The sequence below is a fragment of the Crocodylus porosus genome, unplaced genomic scaffold (genome assembly GCF_001723895.1).
Source record: "Crocodylus porosus isolate Cpor-Errol unplaced genomic scaffold, CroPor_comp1, whole genome shotgun sequence".
NCBI classification, from domain to species: domain Eukaryota; kingdom Metazoa; phylum Chordata; order Crocodylia; family Crocodylidae; genus Crocodylus; species Crocodylus porosus.
Genome location: NW_017728914.1, coordinates 18615470 through 18634993, shown reverse-complemented (window position 1 = coordinate 18634993; position 19524 = coordinate 18615470). Strand labels below are relative to the sequence as shown.

General features: G+C 43.6%; 1 protein-coding gene across 1 annotated transcript in view; it reads left to right on the top strand.

Annotated features, from left to right (window-relative positions):
• Nucleotides 1–19524, top strand: part of HTR4 (5-hydroxytryptamine receptor 4) — a 241272-nt gene that overhangs the window by 62692 nt on the left and 159056 nt on the right. Inside the window, exon 2 of the mRNA XM_019534907.1 lies at nucleotides 13926–14007. Coding sequence (XP_019390452.1) covers nucleotides 13926–14007 — 82 coding nt within the window. The remainder of the gene's footprint in view (nucleotides 1–13925; nucleotides 14008–19524) is intronic.

Below are 19524 nucleotides of genomic sequence, written 5' to 3'. Positions count from 1 at the left end.
CTGTAGTAGACTCCCACCGTTGTGTCCCCTGTGCCATTTTTCCCATGAATTTTTACCCAGAGGGTCTCTAGCTGTCCATGGCGGTCGCTAACAGATGTTAGCTGTTGTGCTGGGAGGGTGGGATTGAGCTCCAATGTGGACCTGATCCAGGGAGAGAGGCTGCATCTCTACAGGCTCTTTACCTATCTCTGCCCCTCTCTCTTGGTCCCCAGTGCTGTCTCAGGATGGGAGGGGGAGAAGGCAGGAGAGGGAGGTTTCCCCAGCCCGTGCTGCAGTGGGATGGTGTGGATTGGAGTCCCCCCACCTCACTCTCCAGCGCTGGCCAGACGACCCCCAAAATGAGCTCCCTCTACTTCTTCCCTCTTGCTCCCCACATCTGAAAACAGTTCCTGTTGCATGCAGCCACAAGTTAATGAAGGTGCTTGGCTTTGGAGTGCCTCCATCTGAATGCTCATACAATGAGGGTTCAGATTGTTATGCTATCAGGCCCTTTTAAAGCACTCTGCAGCCATGGACATTTTTTGGTCACAGCAGTAGACCACTTTCAGGGGCCTGATCAGGCAAAACTTGTCACTTCTGTCTGTGTCTTTTTTGTGCCCTAACCAGCTTAGGACCAGCACGCCCTGTGACATTGCGCTGATCTCACAGCCATAAACCTTCCTAATAAAAACAAAGATTTCACTAATGCAAAGTGACCATAGGGCCTGGATATTGAGCCCATGATGACTGTCTTCCTTTAGGAATAATTACGTAGCACAGTGGTGTTCTCTGAGCACGAACGGATAATGCTTGACCTTTCCCTAAACCATTTTTTCTTCTAATTCATGTGCCTGTAACAACTGAAAAGGAGGCCTTGTTTCTGCTATGGAACATTTGGAACAAAATTTGTTCCTATAGAGATTAGAGAGCCATGTGGCGAGAAAGTGTCTTGAACAATTACACATTTGCAGTTTACACTTTTTTCACTGGCACAAGCTTCTTAACAGTTGCAGAGAACATTTGTACACTTTGTTACTGACATGGAGAAACATGCACACTGTTCATGATGTTTGATCGTTTTGACTCACTGCTCACCTAACCAGTTTCTTAGCAGAGTGAGCCACAAATAGAATGGGTATGTAAGATGCTCATTCAATTTTCTGTCTGAAAAATATGTCATTTTTAATAAGAGTGTGAAGAAGTGACAGCAGAGGTATGAGTCAGTTTGGTTGGTTACATGTACTGTAGCTTAATACTCTGGGGATTTTCTTTCTTTTGAATGTTCAGATCAGTTTTTAAAAAAGTCCAGTGAGGATGAAGATTTTTTAGCAGGGGGGTCACATGGCTTTATAGCTCAATAACAGCCATATCAGAACACATCTTAGGGCTTGTCTACATGGGGACTCTTAGGAAAATTAAAGTGAATCCACCACAAATGTGAAGGTAATGTGCATCACTCAAAACATGCTAATCCCCTCTGTGGATGTTTTAATTCAGAAACAGCTGCTGGAATTCACGGCAACTTCTTGCCTTTAGTTTATTTTTTGCAGTTTCCCTGTGTAGTAAAGCTCTTAGGAAGAGCATCTTGGAGATATCTTCTGCTGCCAAGCCACCCAGCCAAACAAGTCTGAAAACACAACAGTCAGACAGCTGTCAGATAGGATTAACAGTGAATTTTAAGCAGGTTGAACCTTGAGCATTAACTATTTGATGGCTTCCCTTTTGGAACCTAGAGTGCTAAGCTCCTCAGTTGATGTCATATGGTGTACTTCCACTGAAGTAATTAATCACAGTTACTTGAGTCACCTGAAAAGCCTCAACCTGGCAAGACTCTTATTTGTACTGAATTGTAAAGGAAATAATTGGCGTATCAAATAATCAGGCTCAAGGTCTTGAGTTTATGGAGTTTATTTCCTGCCTTTGTTCTGCATGCTTGTAATCTATTCTGTGATGATGATAGACATGAGTCATAATCACAAAATTGGTTTCCTGCATGGCTTCTTGAGAAAAAGGTTGATGCTTCCCCATATACAATGATCCGGCCAAAAATTGGTGCTAATATCAGGGAAGGGGCAAATAGCAACTAAATGCTCCTTGTCATTAAGGTACATGTGCATAATGATGTGTAGTGCAGTCTAAGGAAGGCCTCAGCAAGGTGAAGTGAGAACTCTTTTAGGATCACTAATCTCTTGTGATCAGTCCCCTTTCTGGCACTGACAGCACAGAGCTATCAAGGGAACTCTTGCAGATAGCAGAAGATGAAAGCAGACAGGTGAAAAAGTACTGCCTGTCCAGCTAAAAAAATGAATAATGATGTATAAAAATGACTGGACTGGGTATGGTTCCAGGCTCTTATGCCTCTTTCTTTTTCATTATAGCTCTTGAATAGCACAAGGCTAATATTTTCTTTAACTATTTCCTTAGTTACCTCCGTGTGGCAACCAGTTAAATTGATTCAGAGTGGTGGAACCCATCAGTGCGTTCAATGTTCCTCCCCAGATCACTCTCTTTATTCTGTCCTGAATAGTAAGACACACTGTTTTATAAAACAACAAGTAAGACTCTGCTGCTGTTTATAGTGGTATAAATATGGAGGATTTGCTGTTTAGTTATTCCACATTCATGCCTATGCAGGACAGAGCAATGCTTAACTTAACCCATGTTTAGGATTAGGAGGTGATCTCTGACACAAAGCTATTAGTGCTTTCTTCTGAGTAAAGTTCATTTTAAGTATGGTTTTATGATGTACAAGATAACAAATACAGTTTAACTGAACCACAATATGTTTTGGGTCATAGTACATATTATAAATATACAGTCCTGGTATGATAAACATGCTATAAATCATTTGGTTTCACTCAGTCGATCACAACTGCCCCGTTGTTCTCTCTTCGCCTTCCAGTTAGATTTTTAAGCTAATGCTGGCAGCGAGTGTTTGCATATATATGTCTTAATGCTCTTTTTTTCTACAATTCCACACAGATATTTGCTTCTGTAGCTAAATAATTAAGTACATTTAATTGGCTGCAGTCATCAAGAGCACAATGATTACCTTTGTTTGATTTCTTCAGTTTTTCTTGGGATTCAAAATGACTGGAAGGCATTGGAAGGTGGTTATTTTAGAGAGGAAATTTACAATGAATTACATATAAGATTGACAGATGTCAGTGAACATAAATGCAGTATAGAAGTACTGAAGTTTCCTTCTAAATGTGGTATGGTTGTTCAGGAAAGCTGACTCATTGGAAAGTTGCCCTAAATGTCCCTTTTAATTCTTTTTTACAATGAAACAGCAGAAATACTCTGTGACTTGACCTCGGAGCTCAAACAAAAAAGTTTAGTAGATTAGTTACTGCTTACTATAATGAAAATTATATTTGTCTACATCTCTGCCATCTCCTCACATGCTGATTGGATTTAACATCCTCTTCTCTTCCTTTATTTTACATTTTGGTCTCTCTAAAATACGCTTAGGCTGAATGCAACAGTCTTTTCATTGCTTTATTCTTGTAGTTGAGGTTTGGAAACAATCATAGGAAAGGTATCCAACTTTTCCCTTTCTTACATATACAGAAGCTATAGGGAAGTCTGTTGCCCATAGTAAACTGTTGCTAGATTGTTAAAGAAAAATGCCACGTCTAGCTGCCAAAGCGGAGAGAAGGTCCTACTTTGACCTTCCTATTGCAACTTCCAAAATAAACATTTTTCTTAATTCAGGATTGTAAAGGGGGAAAAAATCATGACACTGAGGGAAATACTTATTTTTGAGTATTTTGATATTATTAACATAATTTACATGTGTAACATTTAGTCACAAACAAAAAGCTAAGGTTTCTGAAACCAAGGAATGCAATTTTTAATATGCTTGAGAAAAGATTTCAGCTGGTGAATTTCTGAGATTTGACAGCTGACAGTTGCAGTGCGGTATTCATTCTTGGCTTACATCAGTCAAATGCAGGATGCATGCTGTCTGTCTAGGAGAATCTTCGCTCCATATGCTGTTGGGTTGGGGTCCTAGGAAAGTATGATTTAGTCCAAGAAAACAGGAAAGCAAAATTGCATCCACACATCCTTTCTGTGGGACACCTTCTTCTTTTTTTAAAGTGCAAAATAACTTGGTGGTGATGTTTTGTAAAGGTATCTTCTCAGGCTTGATGGAGATCTTAATAATAACAATCACTGACAAAAAATGCCAAGGGTGATATTAAAAGTCTTTTTGCATCTAAATACAGTGCAAGACAGTAAATACAACTTAGTAATTACCTTTGTTTTGTGTAAAGTTTTGTGATTCTTCCTCACTCTGTAATATGCGAGTTATAATTGGCACTGGTGGTTTGACCTTTCAAAGCAGTGAGTCTGTTTAGTTTTAAAGGGATGTTTTACAAAATACCTTTTTTGGATGGATTCTTTGTTAGGCACTGGTAAAATAAATAAATAAATAAATAAAAACATTGTATGAAATGGTGTCTGCCTCTCAGGGTGCATCCCCATGAGAGGGAAAGTGCGTTTCCCCAGGGACAAATGGCAGCGGCACATATTTGTGCTGCTGCTACTTGTCCCTGCAGAATGCCCCTGCTCTGAGGTGTGGCAAGTTGCCTCCGGTGGGTTAGGGGAGGCTGGTGCTAGCATCAGAGCTGGCCTCAGCAGTCTTACCTAGGATCCTGGGTGCCTCCTAGGGCTGCAGCGGAGGCCACAGGGGGTAGGACAAGGAACCATGCTCTGGCTGACCAGGCTCCAGTTTTGGGTGGTGCACGCTGCTACCAGGTGCACCGCACCACTTTTTTCTGCCACAGTTTTTTTTTGACACTGGGACCTCCTGGCGACACTGCAGTGCGGTGAACATGTTCATGTGTGGTGCATGTGGTTTGCATTGTTGCAGATGGGTTTGCGGTGCCTCAAACCACATGTGCATGCTTGTCTGTACACACCCTCAGAGCTTATTATCTAAATCAACAAGACAGACAAAGAGTGGGAAAAATGAGACTTAATATCCTCTTTTTACAAATAGGGGATGTCATTCTAGGGTGGTTAAGTAACTTTGAGAACATACAGGGAACCTGAAGCAGACCCAAGAATTGAATCTAGGTCCCCCTAGTACTAATTCAGTGCCTTAATCACAGAACTATCCCTTTTTCTGCTACATCCTTTGTAACTTTTATTGTGAGCAAAGGATCCAGACCTGGCTCTGAATGTTATGGCTTCAGCCCTTCTTTGGTCACAACCAAATTGATTTCTCAAGCTCCCCACCTAGCATGCGAGACTAGCCTATTTAAAGTGTCACAACTGATCAAGATGTGCAATCTCTTACACAAGAATCTGAGGTGCAAGTTTTCAGTTGCTTGATTCAGTGCTTCTGTTGTCAGTGCTACAGCGGCAACAGAAAGTGGAATTAAATAGGGCTCAAGGTGAGTGGAATGGAAGGAAATTGGATCCAGAGTGCAGCTTTGTCTCCTTTAATCAGTGGCTTTCAAGACAAATGTCTTTCAGGATTTGCTCAGCTATTACTGCTATGCAGTGGGACATTTTCTTCTCTGCCAAGCAGACCTGTGCTATCAAAGGACAATTAACGATAGTAGCCAGGGTCACTGCAGCAAACCAAGTGACCTTACCTTGGTGGACAGGTAAGATACATGTCTAACAAATATGATTGGTCAGTGTAGGCTCCCTCTTACTGTTTTATAATCTCTGAGAAGTAAGATTGTTTTTATTTTTAAGGGCTCTGAGTAAAGCTTTCCTGTGGCTGCTTGTGAATATGCTGTTTGGGGGAGAAGGCTAATTGATTTCTCCATGTGCTTCCTCATTTGGAATTCATTCTGCACCTTCCCTTGATAGAGCTGATGGGAAAGGCTATAGGGTGAAGTCTTCCAAGATGAAGTGGTAACTTATGGGGGGGTGAGACAGAAGATTTAACTCAGTAATGAGTCTTGTTTGATAGGTACATGGCTTCTGATGACATTGGTCCTTAGCATGGCCAGAAGTGGAATAGAAATATGTTTGTGCAATTTCTTTCCCAAGACAATGCCTGCCTTTGAAGATTAGAGGGAAACCATTTACTATTTCATAGTTTCATAGTTGGTAGGGTGGGAAGGGACCTAAGCAGATCATCAAGTCCGACCCCCTGCCACAGCAGGAAAGAGTACTGGGGTCAAACGACCCTAGCAAGGTGTCTATCTAGCCTCCTTTTAAAGACCCCCCAGGGTAGAAGTGAGCACCACTTCCCTTGGAAGTTGGTTCCAGCTCCTAGCCACCCTGACTGTGAAATAGCGCTTCCTGATGTCTAGCCTGAATCTACTCTCAGTCAACTTATGGCTGTTATTCTTTGTTACTCCTGGTAGTGCTTGGGGGAACAGGGACTCTCCCATTGCCTCCTGGTCACCCTTGGTCAGTTTATAGACAGTCACCAGATTCCCCCCATAGCCTTCTCTTGTGGAAGCTGAACAGGTTCAGGTCCCGTAGCCTCTCCTCATAGGACCTGCCCTGCTGCCCCCTGATCATGTGAGTGGCCTCCTCTGGACCCTCTCTGTGTTGTCCACATCTCTCCTGAAGTGCAGTGCCCAGAACTGGACACAGTACTCCAGCTGCGGCTTGACCAGTGTTGCATAGAGGGGGAGGATCACCTCCTTGGACCTGCTCATGATGCATCTATGGATGTATGACAAGGTGCATTTAGCCTTCCTGACCGCGTCCCCACATTGGTGGCCCATGTTCATCTTGGAATCAACAGCGACTCCAAGATCCTTTTCTGCCTCTGTGCTGGCGAGAGGGGAGTTCCCCAGCATGTAGGTTTGCTGCTGGTTCTTCCTCCCTGGCACAATACCTTGCACTTGTCAGTGTTGAAACCCATCCTATTCTCATCCGCCCACCTCTGTAACCTGTCCAGTCTAGTTGTAGCCTATTCCTCTCTTCCAGCATGCCCACTTCTCCTCACATCTTACTGTCATCTGCAAATTTGAACAAGGTGCTTTTCACCGCCTCGTCCAAGTCGCTGATGAATATGTTGAACAATGCAGGCCCGGGGACTGAGCCCTGGGGAACCCCACTACCCACATCCCTTCAGGTTGAAAATGACCCATTCACCACCACTCTCTGTGTGTGTCCCTCTAGCCAATTTGCGACCCATCTGACTGTGTAGGCATCAACACCACAGTCACCTAATTTTTTAATGAGAATGGGTTGAGAGACAGTGTCGAAGGCCTTCCTAAAGTCGAGAAAGACTACGTCCACTGTGACATGTGCATCCAAGGATTTTGTGACCTGGTCATAGAAGGCAACTAGGTTGGTCTGACAGGACCTGCCTCTAATGAACCCATGTTGGTTACCCCTAAGCATACCCTCCCCTGCTGGTCCCTCGCAGATGTGCTCCTGGATAATTTTCTCAAAGAGTTTTCCCAGGACCGAGGTAAGACTAATGGGCTTATAGTTTCCTGGGTCCTCTTTCCTCCCTTTTTTGAAAATGGTGACCATAAATTGGCCCTTTTCCAGTCCTCTGGCATCTCACCAGAGCACCACAAGTGCTCGTAAAGCTGTGCCAGGGTCCCGCAATGACCTCTGCAAATTCCCTCAGCACTCTGGGGTGGAGATCATCAGGACCTGCTGATTTGAACATGTCTAGTATGTATCAATAAACTCCTTGATATCATACCATGTCATACTGCACTTTACATTTGTTCACATTTAGGGCAGCTAGGATCTGGAACCAGCTTCCAGGGGAAGTGGTGCTGGCTCCTACCCTGGGGCTCTTTAAGAGGAGGCTTGATGCCTACCTAGCTGGGATCATTTGAGCCCAGTTTTTTCTCCTGCCCAGACAGGGGGTCGGACTTGAAGATCTACAAGGTCCCTTCTGACTCTACTTCTATGATTCTATGTATTTTTGGCATAAAACCATTTAAGGCAGGGGTTGTCAACTGGGGGTACTCAGGAAGGCCCTAAGGGTACTCGTGAGTGGGCAGGGACAGAGCACTGCCACCTGCCACCCACTGTCACAGCCTTCCAGGAGCAGGGCCGGGATGGGCGAGGGCAGTGTCACCCTTTTGCAGACCGCACAGGTGCTGCCTGGCAAGGCGTTGAGGGTGAGGGGGGGAAGCTCACACATGGCGGCTGCTGCAACCACCCACCACTCTGTGCTGCTGGCACCCTGCATCCAGCTGCACGCCACCTGCTCCACGTCTGCCCGCTAGGGGTACACTTATTAAAAAAAAGTTGAAAATGCATAATTTAGCAGAATTTAAAATTTTTCCTGCTTCTATTTTTGTAATGCCCAGGGGACTCTACAATGACCCTAAGTCCAACAGTCCTGAACAAACAGGGAGAAAAAATGCTAAACACAAAAAACTAATTATGTCACTGTTTTAAAGGCTCTATTCATTACAAACTTTTGGCTAGGGAAAGACATTACATATAAATTGGTTTAAGTGATCAGAAACTGGTTTAAACCAGGGCACATAAGCTAATTTGAAAATGACTGAAACTGGTTTGAGATAAACTTGGTTGAATGTAGTATCAGACTTACCTGATTTGTGTCAAACCAGTTTATGCAATGTCTATCCCAGACCCCTTCCTGGTTTAAGTTAAATTGGAGTCCCCCAGCATCCCAGCATGCTCTCTGGGCTGGGGAGGGCTCTCTGTTCCACAGCAGGGCTGCTCCCTCTCCTCTGCTCCTGGCTGGAGCTCCAGCAGAGACTGCAGGTGTCTGCTTTCCACCTATCCCCTCATCACTCCCTGCTAAGCAGGGATTCCCCCCCTCCCCTCTGCCTTACGCAGATTCCTGTCAGCATTAGCTAGCAGACCACGTGCTGGCTACATGTGTGCTGTGGGAGACAGGACTGTGTCCACTTAGGGCTTTTTGGAGCTAATCAACAGGTCAGCTGGTAATATCCCTCCGTTCCTTTTTTGGAACAAGTTGTTTAAGAAGAGCTTGAACTAATGAGAGAGGTTGTTGTTTCTGATGGGCTGCTAAATATTGATAACGGAGCTGATAAATGCTCTGTTATCGGGGTGGGGGGGGACGGACCCCTCCCTAATCCGAGTGTCGTGCTGGGGCCTGGCCATAGCCCGCTTCAGCTTAGCACTGTGGAATAGTAGGGAGGGCTGCTCTAATGCCCCCCAGCTTCTAGCCTGAACCATTGTAGGCATGTGCCTGAATTCCCTCAGTCCAGAGGGGATGTCTGTGTGGCTACAAACCAGTTCAGCCTAGCCAGGTTAGGCTAACCTGCAAAGATTGAATCCATTCAGGCTCAGGCTTTTTGAATATCTGTCCTGACTCTTCACTAAAGTTAACAGTACTTTAGACACTGGAATGCTGTATGTCTACCTTTTTCAGTGGTATAAGACTAATGGTATGCTAACCTCGAAAAGGTTATGAGAGACTGGATATCAATCCTATCAGTAGTTCACATCTGAATGATGCCCATTTCCATGTTTATGGGTGAAAGGTGACACTTCCATGGAACTTTTTTAAAAGGGTAAAACTGTTCCTGTGTATTCAGAATATAGATGTTGGAAAGCCCTTGAGGTAAAAATAGTTTAATGAACAAACCACAGGTTGGCCTAGTAAATTAGGATGAATTATTTCTCATACATTCCCATAATAGGATGTCTCGCATGCACATTATCAATTACTACTTCTTGGAAATAGTCCACCGATATTCCAGTTTCCATTTTTATCAAAAAAGTTGTGTAAGACTCACTGACTAACTGGCAGCCTGGCATGGGATTGTTCCATCTTAATGACAGTAAATGATCAGGGCCTTAAGACTCGTATAAAAGACCATTTGCAGGATTGAATAACCAATCGGGCCAGACCCTAAAGCCCTCCTTGCTCACTGCTTATTCAGGAAACCTCCTCTTTGACATAAGGATGAATTTTTCATGAGTTGAAAATTATAAGATTTGGCCCATAGATGTTAATTTATTGTATACTTCAGCAATCACTGAGACAGAGACATAATGTAGGCATGCATCTACAATACCTTTCCAGCATCATTTCCAGGATTTCTGATTCAAAACTCCCACTCTTTCCTTTCATCCGAAGAAACTATAGTTCATTATTATTTTTTGTTTTACTATAAGCAGTGCTATAGTAGTGGCATTTTGCTAATTTCTCTAAAAACATATACTGAGAGATGATCAACGCCAAAGAGCTTAGCACATATTTTTAAGACAGGATGCCGGTAGTTAGTTATGTTTTCTCAATGGGCCCCCCACTAGTAAACACACAAGTTTTTTATTATAATGGTATGTTCTTTTGACTCACAGTGGAGTTAGAGATAATTAAAAATGGCATTAATATTCATACCAATTAAAATTACTGGGGCAAACTACATTTTTTAAAACTATGGTTTGCAAATCATTAAGTTCTTTATAATTACAGCATTCATTATTGAGCATTCAGACAGTTGTACAATGCAATTTCATAGGAAACCTATTTTAATTTAGTAGTAAGTCAGTGTTTTAACTTAATGTCAAAGGAGTCATTAATTTACTAAGCATTTTTCACTTGCCTTTTTTTCATCCAGGTTTGCAACTTTATCAGTTGACTGGACTTTTCTTATTTTTCTTTTTAATTAAAAAGTACTCATTTATGGTTAGGGTTGTCTAAGGGGGAAAATGTCCTTTAAAAATAACAATGAAAGCTGAATGACATGTTTTTGATCTTTTTTTTGTAAAAATGTTGTTTCAAAAGCTGAAATATTTTGAGGTGATGTCTGTGTTTGAATCATATTTTCATCCAGAAAGTTTGCTAATTCTGGTTGCTTCTGGTGAGGGTGAGAATTTTTTAAAAACTGGGTGGGGGGGAGTTGCTTTAAAAAAAAAAAAAAAAAGAATTTCTATGCTTCTGTTTCATTAAAACAGTTGGAAGTTTTTTTTCCCATTCCACAGTGGGGGGAAAAAACACTTTTGAATGTTCAAAACTGTGATGAAACAATATTCCTGTTCTTTAGTCAGCTCCGATCCAGCCTATACATTTATAGCCAGATGTTGTAAATTGTTCTGCATGGGCATAGGTGCTTGTTCTGGCTGAACACTTGACAGGATTGGGACATTAAATATGATTTTGTAGTGTTGCCTTTATTTATAGAAATAAGACTTGGGCAAAATATATTCCAGTCTGGGAATTTACTGAGCTCAGGAGATACTGGTAGGCATCAAAGACATTTGTGTGATTTAGTTTTAATTAGAGGAGAGTTCATTAAAATTTTATTATGTAATTCTGCTTTGAGAATTTAGGAGAAGTGACGCATGAGATAAGTTGGTCAGTGGCACTTGCATGTATGTCCTTTTTTGGGGGCCAACGAAGGTTTCATCAGGAGGAGAGATGCTTGAGACAAGTTGGTCAATGGTGCTTTTATGTGCGTCCTTTCCCACGCCAGGTGACTGAGCCATTGTATTTGAACTAGTTGGATAGAGGCTTTGTAATTACCAAGGATCCTGATTTTCCTCTGGTTAAAAATTGTAAATTCCATTATTTAAACCCCCACATCCCTCCTGGTGACCCTCACTTTCCAACCAAACCATCCTGGTCCTGCTGGTACCCCTCACTCCCCACTTACAACTCCCTAGCCCTCCCAGTGCACCTTGCTCATTACCCTAAGCTCCCCCCACCCCTTGCTGGTGCCCCTCACTTACCACCCATAGCCCCCTGGACCCTGCTGGGGCCCCTCACTTCCCACCCACTGCCCCAGCCCCCTGCCCTGCTGGAGGGGGTCAGTGACCTGAGTTCACAGCCCCCTGCTCTACCCCCAGCAGCCCCTGAGCCCCAGTTGCTGGCTATGGGAGGCAACAGCTGCTTTCTCCTCCCGTGGGAAGTACGGCTGGAGTGGAGCTTGTGTGGGGAGTGGATGCAGGCTGCCTGCTGCAGGTTTACCCTCCCTGCCCTGCTGCTCTCCCCGCTGCTGCCCAGCGCACGAGACCTGGTGCAGCAGGGCAGAGCAGGGTGGAGCAGCTCGATCTTGCTGCCATGAGACAAATGCTGTTATGATGAGGCATCCCCTGCCCACCTGGCAGCAGCAAGAGTGGTAGTGTGGAGTTGTGCCTCCCGCTGCTGCTGGGTGAGCAGCGGGTACCTTGCCATGGCAGCGTGGGGCTTGTGGCAGCAGCATCAAGCTTCTCTGCCCTACTGGGTCTCATCCTATGGGCTGTGAAGGCCCCAGAGGGAGGGCACCAAGGCAGGGAGCCCTGAGCACATGGGCAGCCTGCACCCACCCCATGCACAAAGCTGGGGGGCACATGCCCCCCCATTACCCTTCCCTTCAGGAATACATGCAGTGGTGGGAAGCCAGCCCTCTTGCTGGCCCCTGGACAACCAAGCTGCGGCTCTGTTCTGCTCCCTGCTCAGGTCCTGTGGCCATATTTCCTGTTGTGGCCCTGTGCCCAAACCCCACAAACCACTCTGGCTGGGCAGCAACTCCGGCCCCACCCAACTGCCTCCTTCCCTCCCTCACCACTGGGGCCTCAATTCCCCCTCCACCCCACTCCCCAGACTTACCTGTGGGAGCTTCTCTCCAGGCTGCGTGGTGGCCATATGCACGTGTATATGTTCACAGTCACGTGGTGCCCTTACCTGATCACCTTCCTCCAGCTTCCCCCCAATCCCCGTTAGGCTGGAACTCTGCCAGCCTGCAAGGGGAAACCCACTGTTTCCTGCATTTAAAAAAAAGAAAATCTGGGTTTTTCTCCTTAAAATGAGAAAATCTAGGTTTTACCACATTTTTCCATGGTGAACAGAAAACCCTGGACCCCTGGTAATTACTGAGGAATGTCTCTTATGCTAGGAGGAACAGTTTCTTTAAACAGGATTACGCACCTATGCAGCAATAGGCCAAACTTGTTGCATGGTCCTGCTGGCAGTAAGAGCAAAAACATGTTGTAGCAGGTGAGATGAACAATTCTTGCCATTGGTGCCAGGAACTCAACTTTCCATGATAAGTAGCTTTGTTTTCTTTCCTGGAAATCTTTGTGTCTTTGGAAGAAGCTCACTCCGACATTGTGCCAGAAACACCTTTGATTGTCCCAAGGCAGGCTGGGTAGACATTTTGTTCACTGCGGACTTGGATTTCATTGTTCTGTTGCATATATTCTTCACAAGACAGAGCATTGCCTTGGGCAGTAGTAGGGCATTGATTCATTTCAACTACGTTACCTCTTGAGCTATTTTTTATTTGGTTTTAATAAGGTATTCACTGCCTACTTACAAATGATTAACAATGCGATGTAAACATGTAAATAATTAGAATAAATGGGAAGCCTGTTGACAGATGGTTGTGGGGATGGGATTCATCAAAGAAACAGATGCAAGTAAATCCCCTCTTCTTTCTCACCTTAACTCAATTATATTTATATTTTAAAATGAAACAAACCAATGTGTAGTATAAAGTGAACAAACAAGTAACCTCATGAGCTGATACTGCCTGTGGGTCAGAAACAGGTTACATTATTGTTAATGGAGTTTTGCTATTGGTTTCATTAGTAGGTGGACTGAAGGATCAACCTTTCTCTCAATCCTGTTGTCTGTTCTGTTGTCTTATTTTGCCAGGTTGTACCTCACCTAACTCTTAGGCCAGACTCCTGTAAGTAAAGGTTTATAGGATCTGACCTTTAGATTGAACCTTGAGGTAGGGACTTTGAAATTGCTCCAGAACAAATATACTATGTAAATGACTTCAATAAAATTATTCTGACAAACTTGTATCAGGATCATCCAGCAGAAAAAGGATGGGGCAAATTTGTAAGTTTTTGGGCACACTTTCCCTTCCTCAGGCATAGGAGAATGCAGAGATTGTAAAATTTGTTCTACATGCATTGCCTAACAGAAAGCAGAAGTGTGCACAGTAACAAGAGAAAGAAATAAGGCACATTTCCCAGGCTTAAAATTGGGAGAGGGATTGACGCATACCCTTGACTGCTGTACCCTTTAACTTTAAATTCCTTTCTGTCTCTCTTCACTGCAGGACCAGGTTTCTTCTGTGGGCACTGGACTTCCAGCTACCTATGCCTATTGCCTGTGATGGAAGAACTTGATGTTAATGTGAGGTAGGAGATGGGAAATTTGCTGACTCTTGAGCCACAGGAGGTCAATAATGACACAGTGTGTTTACAAAGCTGCAGGGTCTGTATCTTTCTGTTTGTCTGTGGTCTAAGGTTACTGCTAATACAGCACTATTTGATTTGGAGCTTCCTGGAGTTTGCATGATTAGGTAGTCTTACTCTGTTAGTTTTTAAAGTGGAAGTGAAGTGTGACGAATCTCACAAACTACAACTCTGGTCCTTCCCAGAGGTAACATCAAGGTAGCTTTACTGAAACCAAATAAGTAAATCAGTTTACTCTCTCTGAGAATCTGTTTCTTGATTTTTTGTTCAGTATGATCTTCTAAAAATGCCAGGGTGCGTCAGAAATAACAGAGCCAAAATAACAGAATATACTTTGTCTGCATATATGTAATGCCCTGGAAATTGAAGGAATCAGAACTCATGGCAGAGGTGATACCTTTTATTAGACCAACTAGATATTTGCAAAAAAAATTCTTTATTTGCAAGCTTTTGGGCACACTTACCCTTTCTCAGGCATAGGAGAATGCAAAGATTGTAAAATTTCTTCTACATGGAAATGAAAATTCGTATTTCACAGGAGAGCTGAAAGTGTTGTAAAATATCCTGGTTGGAATAAAAGTTGGAACAGTTGATTTACCTCAATGTTGTCAGGTCAGTTGAAGTAAATAAACCTATTCCAACATTGAGGAACAGTATCTTTTCCATTTCTTTATGTTTTAGTTTATTTTTTTCAAAGCAGCATTTCTCTGAACTGTTCCCTTACATTTACTTGCCAAGATACTGAATGACAGGTATCTGAGAAATTCCACTGAGCAGACTGATCAAATGCAGGTAGATCAAATGCACGTGTTCTCATTTTCCAGGAAGTATTTCCCCAGTGAGTTGCCTAACAGAAAGCAGAAGTGTGTACAGAAAGAAATAAGGCACATTTCCCAAGCTTAAAATTGGGAGAGGGATTGATGCATCGTTTAGCTATGTTAAAATAAAGCATCCTGTTGAATAAAAGAGGAGCGGACGTAGGGGAGTTTTCTTCACTGGGCACTTTTTTCTTCTCTAATGCAGAGGTAAAAGTAGAGGGTGCTTCCATGGAGGCAAATGGAGTTATACCAGGATAAAAACAAGCATCAGCTATGCATAACTTGAGCACCTGTTGTTGGAGGAGGAAAGTATGAAACTAGAATCTATTCAGAAACTTCGTGTCTTCATCTTTTCCTTTGGGATTGAAATAATGATTTCTTGGACCCTCTTTAGGTGAAGTGTTCATTGCCTAACTCTGTTGGTATTGGTGATCCCACTGGTAAACCCTGCCATCTCAGATTTCTTGTTCATGGACTTGGGGCAAGATAATTACTTCAGCAAATCATCCCAGTCTCACAGGCTGTGTAGGAAGATGTGAATGTAACTATGTCTCAAAGGCAATTTCTATTCTATAAAGACTCATAACAGGCTTCATTTTGGGAGCTTGTCCAACACCATCAAATAGAATGTTTATGCTCCTCACTCGTGTCCCCATATATCAGATACTGTCAGGCCCCATAATATACTGCCGTTGACTGCTGCACAGCTGACATGGTTAGCAAATCAGAGAGTTCCATTATATATGTGTGTGTATGTGTGCATTACACACGTAGTGGAAATCTCCCATCTGTTGCCCGTATATACATGTACACACACACATACATACATACATACATATCCCACACCACAAATACAGTTGTGGCAGGCTGGCCAGCGGGCTCACCGGCTGGCCAGTGGGCTCACCGGCAGCCCGGATTGTTAGCGTGAGCCTGAAATGGCTCAGGCCGATTGGTGGAGCAAGCTTGCCCCATCCTGACCCAGACATAGGGTGAAGAAGAGGACCTGAGGGGGAACTAACCCATCAGGCTTTCCTATTGGGCCATTTTCAATCTGGGGGTAGAGCCTCCAGAAGGGATAAAAACTCCCTTCACACGGGGAGTTGTTGGCAAGGGATGATGAAGACAGGGCTTGTGAAGAGCTGGTAGAGTTGACCAGCGGGGCAGAGCAGTTGCCCTAGAAGCGCCCCAGAAGACTCTGCCGCCTAGCAGGGAGCAGCAAGAGGCTATGTCCCCAGCTCTGCCACGGAGGGAGCCATGGCATTGGTACACAGATCAGTGCATGGAGGGTCTGGGAGCAGACGGGACCTCATGGCTGCATGAGGTAGTGCGGGTCTCCAACCCTGCACGAGGTAGGAGCCCAGCCTCATCAGTGCACAGAGTGGTGCACAGGGCTGTTGGAGAGCTAGAAGGGACCACAGCAGCTGCATGAGGCAGTGCGGGTCTCCAACCCTGCATGAGGCAGGAGCTGGGTCATTGGCGCACGGACCAGTCCACAGGGCTATAGAGCTGACAGGTCGCTGCGGCTGCATGAGGCAGCACAGGTCTCAATGCATGGCAGGCTGAGAGAGGGCCGATAGGCGTTGGTGACTGCAGCTTGGGCCTTACTCCCACGACCAGTGACCGGATGGGTCGACCACCCTTGCAAGGGAGGACACTGGGAGTTGTGAGTTACCCGGAAAAGGGATTTCCACAGGGGAGGAGGGGCATTCCTCACTGCGGGGGATCAAGGGGAAGCACATGAGGGGTTGGGACAATTTGACCTTGGGCACAGAGGGCCCCCCTGTTTGTTAAGGGTAGTATCATAGTTATGGACCCCTCCTAGCTGAGTGACCTGGGAGAGAGTAATGTTGTTTTATTAGGTAACCGGATCTTTCGCTGGATTGCCATTTTTTCTTTGGGCACAGCTGCTGTGCCATTGTTGTGGTCTGGTTCCTCACACTGTTGGGATTCCTGCTGTAACCATGCATTCTTCTTGTTGTACTGTAAAGGACTGTAAGCTGTTTTATATCTGAACTCATTGTATGGATTATCTGTATATCTGTATTTCATTTGATGTAACCTGATTGTGTATGTACAATTTTTGTCCTACCATTGCCAGATATTCTTGTCATTGCTTGTTGATTAACCTGTGTTTAATCATTAAGTGCTCCTTTGCTTGCTGCCTGAAGTGAGCCCTGTCGGGGGGGGGGGGGGGGGGGGCAGAGGCTGCAGACTAATTGGAAGGCCACAGAGGACTAGGCCTGTGTCTGAGTCAAGGGTTAACAAGAGCTATATTCTGTGTAAACCTATATCTATAAATAGCAGGTGTATATGTAGAAAGAGAGATAGATGGACATAAGTTCATGTTTGCAAGCTTTATGTAATGCCATATCATTAAACCTGTAAATAGTTAAATATCACTGGGTGTCCCTGGTCTCGAGACAGCTGTGTTGGAAAAGGAGGCGAGTTGGCCTGCAGCTGGGCAGCCACACTCCCCACAGTGTAACGCATCCGCTGAATCCCTTCAGTTGGAGAAGGGGTACCTTCTGCGTACCACCTGGGTTACACAGTCAGTTTGGGTCTGACCCAGAGTACATTAAGTAAAAGGAAAGACTGCCATTGACTTAACAAGGATTTGAATTAGAGCCCTGTTGCATGGGACTTCTAGCATGCATTTGATTTAGACTGTAAGCATTACCATGCTGCATTAAAAGTTAGAAAATGGTCTGAGCAGTCACATGGTAATGTTTTCTCTGATCTCTGACATGATCTCTAATACAATCTCTCTTGCACAGCTTGCTGATTGTCAGTCCCAGCCCTGGCACCGCACAGGACCTGGTTCAAAATTTAGTGCAGGGCCAGGCCTGGGACTGACATCAGAAGGGTCCCTGACAGATGTCATGGCTGAGTGAGGATGGAAAAATGTGCAACAGTCTGATGATAGCTGAGCATATGTAACTTAATAAAACTAGGGCATTTCATGGGAGGACTATCTTCAAATTTTGCTATGATATGATTGCACTTAGCATGTTTTACTGCTTGAACATGCAGATGCTCATATTTTAAGTTCATTTAACATGTCCTAAGTGTACTGTGAGACTAGGCCCTTTGATGGTTTACTGGTTTAGGGAAAAAAAAACCCAAACTCTTCTACTTCAATCAATACTTCTCTTTATTCCTCTTTTGTCCAACTCTGCAAATGTTTTCGGAAATCAGTACTTTAATGAATGCTTAGCAGGTCACATTTATAACCTGGCAATCGATACTGAGAGGTAATGTGTTTTGCTTAATGAAATTTGTCTTGCCTTTGCTGTGCGAGTTGTGAACCACAGTGATTATTGCTATTTCTCTCTCCCTATAAAGGGAGTTATAGTGCTGACACCAGAGAGATTCTTTATTATCCATATCTCCTGTCTTTGAAAGATATCAGAAAGCATCTCCAGTTATTGGCTGTTAGAAGTAAAAAAAATAAAAAGGAAAATATGCCAGTAAACTTTTCAACATTTAAGTGTTTTTTTGCCCTTCACTGCAATGATAACTGTGGAAATTGCTGAATAGTGATAGTTTTATTAGTATCATTTATTAGTAATTAGCATTTGCCCACCTCTACTTATGACCTGACCAGATTGCTCTTGCGTTAGCACATCTACCCCTCTAAAAAAAAGTCTGAACTAAAATTGACACTTTTTTTTGCGGAGTAAAAACAAACGGCAGATTATTTCTACAAGAATAAGATTTTGTAAATCCCTTGTCTCTCTCTTATGGAATCTACAACATTTTAAAATTAAATTTGTAATCTAAATAAAGTAGAAAGTAGCTCTTTAAAGAAGTGACTGGAGCTCGTGCTCCTTCAGAAATGCTCTCAAAAGCTTATTATCACTTGAAAACTAAGTATTTTGTGCAGTGAGCTAATTTTGCCTCATCCAGGTGAAACTGGAAGGATATCTGATGAGAGAATTTTCATTCTCACCCAGTAAATCATCCTTTTCGTCATTCAGATGTTAAAAGACAGCAGAAAGCAATTTTTCCTCTTTCCATGGGAATCTGAAAACTGTCCTAAAAAAATATTAATTTAATGTTTGCCAGTTGGTTTGATCAGTTTGATTCTGTGGTTAAGTCCCATTCTCTTGTTTACTGCAAAAATGTTTTTTTTCTTGTTCTTACTGGATTTATTCCTGAACTACATAACACAGACCTTTACTTTACAGTATGTTAGACAGATACATCCACTGCTTCCTTCCAGGCATATCTATTTTCTTCTAACTCTGCAAATATCCAGCCATGGTTTATTGTTTTTGAGAGCTATACATGTCAGCTACCAGTAGGTAGCTGATGTTTTTGTCCTTTTCTGATTCCAGTTGTTTCAGCCTGAAATAACATATTTAACATTTTTACCAAAGCAGAGTTTCTAAATTTTGTTTTAGAAAATTGCTTTAAGTCATATTGTTCAACATCTTCATTAATGATGTGGACATTGGAGTCAGCAGCAGACTGGCCAAGTTCGCTGATGATACCAAACTCTGGGGTAAAGCATCCATACCTGAGGACAGGAGGGTGACCCAGGCAGATCTTGACAGGCTCAGGAAATGGGCAGACGAGAACCTGATGGTGTTTAACACCAAAAAATGCAAGGTTCTCCACCTTGGGTGGAAAAACCTGCAGT